This window comes from Thalia democratica, chromosome 8, assembly GCF_965202585.1.
Source record: "Thalia democratica chromosome 8, ktThaDemo2.hap1.1, whole genome shotgun sequence".
NCBI lineage: Eukaryota > Metazoa > Chordata > Thaliacea > Salpida > Salpidae > Thalia > Thalia democratica.
In genome coordinates, this window is record NC_139172.1 from 55702292 (window position 1) to 55713668 (window position 11377).

General features: G+C 25.4%; 1 protein-coding gene across 1 annotated transcript in view; it reads left to right on the forward strand.

The window, feature by feature from the left end:
* Positions 1 to 8470, forward strand: part of LOC145842225 (NADH-ubiquinone oxidoreductase 75 kDa subunit, mitochondrial-like) — a 30661-nt gene extending 22191 nt beyond the window's left edge. The window contains exons 11-17 of the mRNA XM_082949643.1: positions 1046 to 1110; positions 1532 to 1671; positions 3432 to 3614; positions 4014 to 4142; positions 6740 to 6878; positions 7033 to 7195; positions 7817 to 8470. Of these exons, the coding sequence (XP_082805769.1) occupies positions 1046 to 1110; positions 1532 to 1671; positions 3432 to 3614; positions 4014 to 4142; positions 6740 to 6878; positions 7033 to 7195; positions 7817 to 8024 (1027 nt within the window). The 3' untranslated portion in view covers positions 8025 to 8470. The remainder of the gene's footprint in view (positions 1 to 1045; positions 1111 to 1531; positions 1672 to 3431; positions 3615 to 4013; positions 4143 to 6739; positions 6879 to 7032; positions 7196 to 7816) is intronic.
* Positions 8471 to 11377: the final 2907 nt, after the last annotated feature.

Consider the following 11377-nt stretch of genomic DNA (forward strand, 5'->3'; position numbering starts at 1 on the left):
ACAAGCTTATATAACTAATTGTTCTAAATATATTTTTTTAAATACCTGATAGCTCGGTTCACAAAGAAAACAAAGTTACCTTAATGTTTCAACTCCTTGTAATAAGCAAACATGTTAAGAAAAATGTAAATTATATCCAAGTTTAATTTTTTATGGTTCAGAGTTCAGCAAATGCAAGTCTTATGTTCTGCTACCTAAAAGTAAAACATAAAGAAAAATTCTCCAACAAGTGTGAATAATTGATAAGTAGTCTGGCTATAATCAAAATCCAAAAAGTTTTATTTTAAATTTCACTAATTCTTACTATTTCAATTTCTATTAACTTTCTACGATGCAATATGCAATATGTATAAAAAGAAGAACAAAAATTATAAATGCTTTATTATCATTAGTCTAATCCAGGCTTTAAAATAGATGAGATTCAGCAAAAATCTGCGGCCCACAGTGTACTTTTATTTTAAGAATAAGCCTTTTTTACATAAAAAAATTTTTGTTCAAACTTTCAACTAGTTTTTTGATTAAATAACTAGTATATTATAGTGCTTTTTACTGCTTTGTCTAATTTTTTAGAAAATGCGTTTTTTACTGATTATTATGATCAATTTTTAATAAATAAAGCCCGCAGTTTTTTTTTGTACAGTGCAGTCCGCGAGCAAATTTTTTCGAAAAATTGGCGACTTTTAAACGGTTGATATAAAATTTTTGTATTAAAATAAACAATTTTAAAATCGCTCGAAAAACCTGTAATGACGTCATGTTATATAAAAGATCAAATTGTAATTTAAATGATTATATTTATTCACATCTAATTTGGTATGATAGATTTCTTATTTGTGAAATGTCAAAGGTTTTGTGTGCCAGACATTTAAAACTTTTATTAACTTAAAATTACAATCTATATATTTCTCACCTAAAATAATGATCGATTTTCTCAGAACTTCATGAATAATAAACATTTTAATATAATAAATAGTAAATTTTAAACAACTAAAATACATGCAAATTAATTTATTTAATAAACATTTAATTTTAATTCATTTTCTAGATCTTCTTATTTGATGAACACATCTATCCAGGGAATCGAAGAATCAGATCTTGTTTTGTTGATAGGTAAAAATTATTACTTTAATAATGATATTTGTTATAAGATAACATTTTCATTTCATGTATTGATGTTTAGTTGTTAAGTACAAGTTGTAACTGTGAACTTGATTAGATTGTTCTGAATATAAAGTTATTTTTTTAAACTACAAAATTTATTTTATACTACTACATCTATTCATAAACTTGATAATTGCACCTTATTTATTAAATCAATTACAATTAATACCTACAAGTTAATATTTCTCAATCAGTTAAAATTATTATTAATATTTTTTATTTTGAGCTACAGTTTTTTTATTAATTTTTTTACAATTTAGTTATCTTTATAGTTACAAATCCACAATATGAAGCTCCAATAGTCTTTTATTGTCTTTAATTTATTAACTGATATTTTTATTTATCATATACATTAATAAATTTTTTAAAGGTACAAACCCACGCTATGAGGCTCCAATGGTCAACGCGAGAATCAGAAAAAGTTGGGTTCACAATGAACTAGATGTTGCTGTGATTGGAAGCAAAATAGATCTTACTTATGAATATGAACATCTTGGAGATAGTGTTAATGTAAGTAGTAATATTGATATTTGTATATATCTATTTAGTCATATTTCATTGGAAGTAAAGATGATTTGACTTATAAGTATGAACATCTTGGTGATTCTGTTAATGTTAGTATTTGTTTGTTTTAATTTTGTTGGAAGCAAAATAGACCTTACATATGAATATGAACATCTTGGAGATAGTTTTAGTAAAATCAAATACGAGCTAAGTACCGGAAGTAAAATTAATTGAAATCATCATGATAACAGAACACACCCTAAACAGAAAAATACCTACAAACTTTGACTTTTATACTCAAGTATATACTTGGAGTAATAATAATTTTATTTTTAGGCTTGTCTAATCACTTTATACCCACATAGTTGTAGTAATCTTGAAGTTTAAGAAAGTCAAAACTGACCGGAAAATATGAGTACCGGAAGTAAAATTAATTTTAATAATCATGGAAATATAACACACTCTAAAGAGCAAAATACCTAAAAACATTATATTCAAGTGTGTATTTGGAATAATAATATATTTTTATGACTTGTCTAATCTATTAACACATTATACCCAAATAGTTGTAGTAATCGTGAAGTTAACTAAATTTTTTTAATAACTTTGATCTCTTAATTTTAAAGTTAAAATCCACAAACGTCAATTTACACGTTTGAGTATATATTGCTAACAATATTGTTACAATTATGCACATTCTTCATTACAGTTACATTAAATTTCAACCCACATATATGTGTGGCAATGTGGTAGTCAAGATATATATGTTTTTTCAAGGAACGAAGACCGTTCCTGCAATAACAACAATTGAAACAATTTACTAACTGATCTTAACAAATTCATCAAGTTGTATTTATTAAATGGTATAACAAAGAGCTAAAATATCTTTAACAAATGTAATATGTGGCTTAAATACGCAAAACACAAAAATGCTTACTTAACCGACAGGTTGTTCTAATTGAGTTACTAACCAACTAGTTTTTATCTTTTTCCCTGACATATTATTAAAAAAACAAACAAAGGAAATTAAAAATTAATTTTAACATGTTTGATAATTACTTGTTTTAGTTTTTTCATCGGCAGGTAAATTACTTTTACTTAATATTCAAATAACCAAATTACTATTCTCTAATTTATACCTTTCAATGTAACAAATTATCTTTAAAATTTCCTATACAAGGTGTTAAAAGGTATCCGTGGTGTGCGACTCGATAGCTGAAATGTTCCTCGTGACTTTATTCAAAGACTTTATTCAAATAGAATATATAATAGTTTTTGAAAACTATTTGGTAAAAAGTGCGGCCCGCGAGTTGCAAAAAGCAGCCGAGCCCTGCTCTGAAGAGTCTACATTGAAAAATAAGTTAAGCACCAAAATTTTAAACTCCAAACTAAAATTTTTCATTCCGAACAGTTTATTCTTCAAACAAGTATAAACCCACAAACGTTAACTTACACGTACAAATGTATATTTGGAAGATTATGAATTACATGTTAAGTTTGGCAATGGCGTTTTTGTTTGAACCCACATACCAATGTGGAAAAACTAGTTTAAAGGTTGTGTGTATGATGTTGATCAAATTAGTATTTTCTAATATTAACAACAGGCACTGATCTAAACTCATTTTTGTTATATTTAACTACAACAGTCATTTAATTAGTCATTTTAACTGTGTAATTGAACCAATTATATCGGGTACTGAAACAGCGATTAGATGGACTTACAAACTTATATTACCTACTTTATATACTCTTATACTATTTTCCAGGTATTGAAGCAACTCATGGACGGAACACACGAGTTCAGCTCTCGACTCGCATCAGCCAAGAAGCCCATGATAATATTAGGTTCTGAACAGTTCGATTCGAGAGAGGACTCTCTCGCTGTGCACTCGTGCGTGCAAAATTTGGCGGGAAATTTGAAGGCCAACGTCGAAGATCCTGAATGGAAGGTTTGTTGGATCAACTTGATACCAGATTTAAATTATTCAATCAGTTATCAACAAAATTATTGTCTTTTACGTCAATATTTCTGATGACTTTTTGAATAAATTTTTGTGTTGTAATCTCGATAATAAACTAAGCTTGGATTTTAAACTAATATCTATAATAAGTCGTTTGGTTTGTTTTTAACTGTTTAATACTTTTGTCAAGCTACAGTTTTTTATTAATTTATTTTATTAACTGTCTTCCCAGGTGTTCAACGTATTGCGCACAATTTAATTAACTCTTCTATTTTTATTGATATTTTACTTATTAGTATATTTATTAAATAATATTATTTTTCAAGTTTTCAACTTATCACACAGAAATAACTCGTAAAATAATAAAAATTAATGATTTTTTATCAGGTATTCAACGTACTTCATAGAAACGCGTCTCAAGTAGCAGCTTTGGACCTCGGCTACAAACCAGGAGTCCAAGAAGTTCTTGAACAAAAACCAACATTACTGTTCTTACTTGGAGCTGACGCTAATAAGGTAACAAATTTATTTTATTTATATTATTTATCAAAAATTAAAACTAACATTACTGTTTCTACTTGGAGCTGACGCTAATAAGGTATTCATTTTAACGATTTATTTAAAATACAACATTATTGAAATTATTGGGCGCATATTCTAATAAGGTGACTAATTATTTGTTTTTGTTTTACTATTGTACTAACATTAGTTCGAGAAGTTCTGGAACAAAAACCAACATTGTTCTTTTTACTTGGAGCTGACGCTAATAAAGTGATTATTATATTTTAAATATTAGTTATTGCTGGGTTGCCACTTCACCTGGAAAAACCTGGAATTTTGAACAAAATCATTTAAAAGGCCTGGAATTTTAATAATTTTCACATGTCAAGTTGCAAAATTTCGATTTGACTCAAAATATCTGTTAAATAAATAAAAAAGATTTGTCATCATCAAAATTTTTCTAATTAAAAAACACATTTAAAGTAGCTTTACAGTATCTTTTCAATGTTTTTAATCTATTTAACACAATTTCTTACCTTAAACCTAATTTCAAACTAAAAATAGACCCAAAAGTGTCTACTTTTATAAACTTGGAGGAAATTTGGAAAACCTGAAAAAATTATAAAAAAAAAAAACGCGTGGCAACCCTGTTATTGTCTGAAACCAACATTATTTTACTTGGAGGTGACGTAAATAAGGTATATTAGTAATTTATGTTTTTATTAAATAACCAAAATATTTGAGCTGATTGTAGTATAAAGTTTTAATTAATTTATTTTCTTTTAAAATAACCAAATTATTGTATTTACTCGGAGCTAATACTAATAAGGTTATTAGTTTATTTAATTTATATTAATTACAACTACTTAATTTCAACTTTTTCAAAACAATTTTGCTTTTTTAAGTTAGAGCATGTTGTAAGTAAGTATATAACTATCCAGAAAGCTTTTTAAAAATTAAAAAATTAAAACGTAGTTGCTCAAATTATATGTTTGAACAAAAAATTTTAGTAGAAACATTACTTAAAGTATTTTATTATATCAAAAAGTTTTTTTGTTTTTATAATTAGACGAAACTCACGCATGTTGTTAAGTTTATCAAGTTTTCATAAAATTATCACAAAAGTTGCGACTGACGTCATATGTTAGAAATTAAAATTTTTATTTTCAAGTTTTGGTATATAAATCGATCAAAAAAATATATTTAACTGTGAACTTTACCATACATGTTATTTGACATGCGTCATTATCGGATGCATACTTTTATTGATTGATATATGGGTTGGAATATTATCTAAATCACGGTTTCCCAAACTTATTTCCGAATAGCCCCTTTTTGAAAAATAAAAAAATTTATAACCCCCTTCAACAAGATTACTCAAAATACTACCAATAAAAACACTTGAGACATTTTTTTTTTGCTCTTCATCAGCAACTCCAGAGCATCTAGAGTAAGTTTCAAGTTATGACCTTATGGCTCTCCTTTACTGCTCATATCCCACTTTGGGAAGCCCTGATCTATATAAACATATAAAGTTCCTCACAAATTTTCATAGGTGGTTTGCCTTAAAACCTGGAATCAAACACTTTTTATTCATGTGAAGTAATGAAATTTAGATTAGAAATGAAACGTCAATCATATACAATGTTTATTATTTAAAATTTTACTTAGTATAAAGCACAATCAAAATAACTCTACAGTATCCAACAATATTTTTATACTATTTAGGACAGTTTTTTACTTTGAATTTGAAGTAAAAAGAGACAAAAAAGTGTTTATTTTCAAAAATCCTGAATTTTTATAAAACATAGGGTAACCTTTGTACTGAAAAATTGTTCAATAAACATGTTTAATGAATTTTTGGGTTCTGAACTAAAATAGTCCTATAAATTAAAAACAATAATTTCTTATAATTAGTAACAGTATTGTTGTCATTCTGAAGTAAATTTACTTAGTTTAATGTCAAGGTATATGTGTATTAAAAGTGTTGATGTTTCATTGAATTGCTGTTTTTAATCTTGTTCTTGAGCATTCACATCACCAATATACCCTAGATTCTATCAAGAGACCATTTATAACAAATTCTATTTTATTAAAAGTTATTTTTTTTATTTCACAAAATAAATAGTTAGTTTGATAATATTTCAAAAAAACAAAAATTTTTTCTCTAAAGTTATTTATTACACGAAAAAAACGTTTTTACAACTGAAATAAGTAATTTACAAAATTTATGTCTACTGAAATATTTTTTGAAAATAATCCTGCACGAAAAGTTGTTAGTGACGTAATTATTTAAAAACACAAGCTATATCTTTCTATAAATTGTTTATTTGAACCAACAATTTGTAAATCCTGAAACTCAGATTAATCTCTCAATTTTCTAATGCCTCCATGATCATCTACATCAGAGGCATGATTTCAAGCAACTTAATTTCTTAAGAGTTTATGAATTCATATCATTGATTTTAGAATTTTATGGTGTCAAACACATAAGTAAATTTTGTCACTTAAGAAGAACAATTTCAATAGAAACCTAGAGACTGCTGTGTTGTTTATAAATATAATTAAAACAAAGTGTATAAGTAGTATTACATTTAAATACTAATTTATAGGTAACAAGAGAAAACCTCCCTAAAGACTGTTGCGTGGTTTACATCGGTAGCCATGGCGACAACGGGGCTCCGATTAGTGACGTCATACTTCCAGGAGCCGCGTACACCGAAAAAAGCGGAACTTATCTGAACACTGAAGGTTTTTTTTTTCAACGTTCTTATGAGTTAGGAGAAAAATTGTTAACTTTGTGACCTGGTGTTAAGAAAAAAATAAATTATAGAAAAAATAATTTTTGAAAATTATAATAAAATAGTTGCTAATAATTACTAATTAATCAACTTTACATCTCAAGGGCGCCCTCAGATGACGCAAGTGGCAGTATCACCACCGGGAAATTCCCGAGAAGATTGGAAGATATTGCGCGCGTTGAGCCAGATGGCGGGAAAAACCCTGCAGTACGATGACCTTGACGAAGTGAGGACAAGAATGCAACAGATAAGTCCAACACTTACTAGGTAAGAGTAGCAAATAAATATATATATTTTTTACAGAATATGTTGTTTATGTTGGGTATAATAGTATATTTTAATTATTTTATTTAACTTAACAGATTATTCCAACATTGACTAAGTAAGACATAGTAGCAAATAAACACATATTTTTTACAAAAGTGTCTTTTAGTTGTTTTGTTTTTTCTTTTATTATATTAAAACCATCAAAAGCTATGTAAGTGTTCAGTTGTGTTAAAAGATGCTTTTGTTTTGTACTGAGGTAGTTAAGCTCTAATATACAATAAACGCCAAAATAAAATGTGGCGATTAGTTTGTTGGGAAAAGCTGAAAGTCTCCTAAGTGTTACAAGGCTAGCAGATGCCCAATGTATAGTTTTAATAATGGTGTTTAGAATACAAGACGTTTCATAACTTTTAAAAGTAGTCTTAAGAATAAAAAACAATGGAAACAAGTCAACTGTTTATTCTGATTGGATTTTGTTATTAAACTGATAATAGCAAACAAACATCTAACATTTCTGATAATATTTAACCTAACCTTTATATTAGTTCAACCTAACAGATGAAATTTCAAACTGATAATACTAAGTATTTCAATAAACTGCAATTTATTTTGTCTATTCAGGTACAACTACTTGGAATCAGCAAATTACTTCAAGCAAGCAGTCGAACTGGCACAAACTTCAGACATGAAATTGTACGAAGGTGAAAGTTTTACTTCTCAACACCGTCACCTAGCGGATTTCTACATGACAAACGCCATCAGCAGGTCAAGTAAGACGATGGCGAAATGTGTGAAAGTCGCCACTGAGGGAATCAAGCCTGAAGTTTAATTGATAATTTGGAAGTAATCAATTTTATTAAGTTGTTTTTAAAATTTAAATAAGTTAAAGTATTCACAAGAACAATTAAAAAACATATTAAGATCTTTTACTTTTTGATATTTTGAGCTAAACATTATTAAGTTTTGAACTAATTTACAAAAGAATGAAAGGTATACTTGAGTGAAATAGGAGAATAGATAAATTATATATGAAATATAAAAGCTTTTTCATTTTATACCTTTAAACTGAAAAGAATTTTTTCTAGATCTATTTACTTATTGGACATTTGATTTTTTTTACATTCAAGTTTGAAATTTTAGTTTTTCAATAAAAATCGAAAGTTTGAATACAATCGATAAAACAGCTCTAGCTTAAGTTTTCAATTTAGTTTTAACTTAAATAATTTTTTTTATTTAGGTTATTTTTTCAATAAATAAATTTTAGAAACATGGTGATTTTTATACTGTTTTTAACAAAAGAGTTTAAATGATATAAATTTCATAAAGTTTGTGGTATAATATTCTTATTAAAATATTCAAACAATGTACTTTATGCTAATTTAAATCATTTGATAAATTAACTACAATTTTCTCTTATTTCAGCCCTTTTATTTTGTTACTGTAACAAGTTAAAATTTTATATACAAATAAATTTTAACTATTATTCTAGTTTGAATTTAAACAAAAGTTTAATATATATTGTATAAAACAAAAAGTGGGTATTTTTTATTAAAAACTTTCAGCAAATTGGAGATAATTATAAAACAATTTTTTACATCTTAAGCAAGTTTTAATTAAATTTGGAAGTATTAAGAAATTAGTTGATTTCAATCTTACTTATATGCCACAGCATAAGCAAAAACATCTTTGAAAAGACAAGTTCTTATAAATCTGAAAGAAAACTCTGAAAAGTATTACATATCTTTTAAATACTAACTTATATCACTTTAAAAAAAAAAATTAAAGTTGATAAAATTAGATGCTTAAACATTATACTTAAAAATTTTATTACAAAAAAAATGCAGTTGTTTTTTATGTCAGTTATGTTTTATAGGTAAAACAACTTTCAAGTTCAAAAAATATAATCTCAGAATTCGACTTAATATATCAGTAAATAAATTAACATGATATGGTAATTCCTTTTTATTAACAAAGTTTATTTTCTAGCGAAAATGGTAACGGATAAAAAATAATTTTTTTGGTTATATTTTATCCTTAAAATACTAATTTGTATAAGTCACCTTTTAACTAATATGTTTTCAAAGATGAAGATTTTTATAAAAAATTCAATTGACATAGTTTCTAATCACAATAAAATAATATTTTTTTATATATGTTATTGCATAGCTTTTGATATCTTTTTCTATTCTTAGTTTCATAGGATTTATTTAAATAATATAATGATAAGTTTTATGTTTATCAATTCAGAAAACAAAATTTAGAGTTATTATATAATTTTTAAAGGGGCATTTAAAATAAACCCTAAGAATTAAACTATGTACATAAGTTTAAAATAATGACATAATTAAAATTAAGCTGCAAATAAATAAATTATAAAACACTCCGTTAAATGGTTTCTTCATAGTTATTATTATTGAATTAAGTAGGCTTATTAATTGCAAGCTTATTCAACTGATTATCGATAATATTTCTTTCGGTAAAATTAATAATTCTAAATTTTCAATCATGAAAACTTATTGTTTATACATTTATAAATTTACTTTCAAAAGTATTTATTTACTCCGAAATATAGTAAATAGATTGATGTAGTTATGTTAGTCAATTACAACAATGCTATTGTGCATCTTTTTAGAAGTTTTTTTTTCATTGTTTTTTTAAACTAACATAAAATTTAAAAGTATTTTCTCAAAAAAAACAACTTAATAGAGGTAAGATTTTTTTGCATTGTGATTAAAAAATTTACTAGTTATAAATGCACAACTGTTTTAATTAAAATTTAATTTATTGTTATTTTTCTTGTTTAAACTACATATTTTTTCAATTGTACTATTTATATCATAATCTTTATTAGTTGGATCATTTTTAATTTCAAAAACATAAGTGTATGATGTTATTAAGAGTATTACTTTTTAATAAACGTTTTATATAACAAATAAACTTTTTCTTCTTTAAAACAATGCTTTAAACACAAGTTGTTTTTAGATCTGGTCAATTAAAGACATGCATAAGAAAATAATTGGCAGAATTTTGTATACATGTAACCCCATTTTTTGACATTTGTTCAATAAAAACATGAAAATTTGCTACAAAAAAAATTAAATATCTAAACATCGAATATTACTGTCAGTTTACTCAAAATTTTTTAACATGAATACATTTGGTGATTTATACTTGAAAAAGCTTATATTTCCTAAAAATATATTTCTTAATCTTAAACTTCTGAACTGTATGCACATAATAATACAAAACAACTGCATACTAGATACTACTTCTAAAAGACTTAACGAAGTTAGTATTTAAAAGAATTTTCTTTACTAATTTTTTTTTATATTGAAGTACTAGCTTGTTTTATACTAAAATTCTATATTGCTGTTGAGCTACTAACTACTTTATTCAAATAATTTATTTAAAAAGTCTCAAAAAAAAATCAGTCAGTTTAAAAAAAATTGATCTATTTTTGAAGCAGATCCCTTATAAAAGAAACCTTTCTCAAACACATTGGTAATAAATTTTTTACTTTGTAGTACATTAGTAAAAAAATTTCGATAAGTAATTACAGGAATTTAAAATATAAAAACCATTAACATGTCAGTAAATATAAAATAAATTTTGAGATGTTTTACCAAAATCTGTACATATAGGTGTGCAGCAATTAAATTTAAATTTTTACTGTGATTTTATCGCCACACCTGAGCTTGTTATCAAACTGATATAAGAAGAACTTTTTAAAATTTAGTCAGAAAGTTAATTTAACTTTGTGAAACTTATGTTTTAAAACTTTCATAAGCTATTTTGATTAAAAAAACTAGCTTTGAAAATATTTAACCCATAATAATAACTAATTAAAAAAAATATCTTTTTTTTATAGTTGCAAAACCATACTTAAATGTTTAAAATAATTAAAATATACTCTAAAAATTGTTCTAAACCAACGAATTTCAATTTATAAAAAGTTGTAAAATATTTAATTGTTTTTAATAATTGACAAAAAATGATTTAAAATAAGTAGTTACTTTCTTTGTAAGTTTAAGTGAATAATCATAAGATAATTAACGTGTACAACATCTTAACTTTTCTTATACAATAAAAATTTAGTTGGGAAGTATAAATATAGCAATAAAAACAGTTTAACATATTTGTAAACATAGACAGTTATAAATATAACGAAGGTTTTATAAGGAC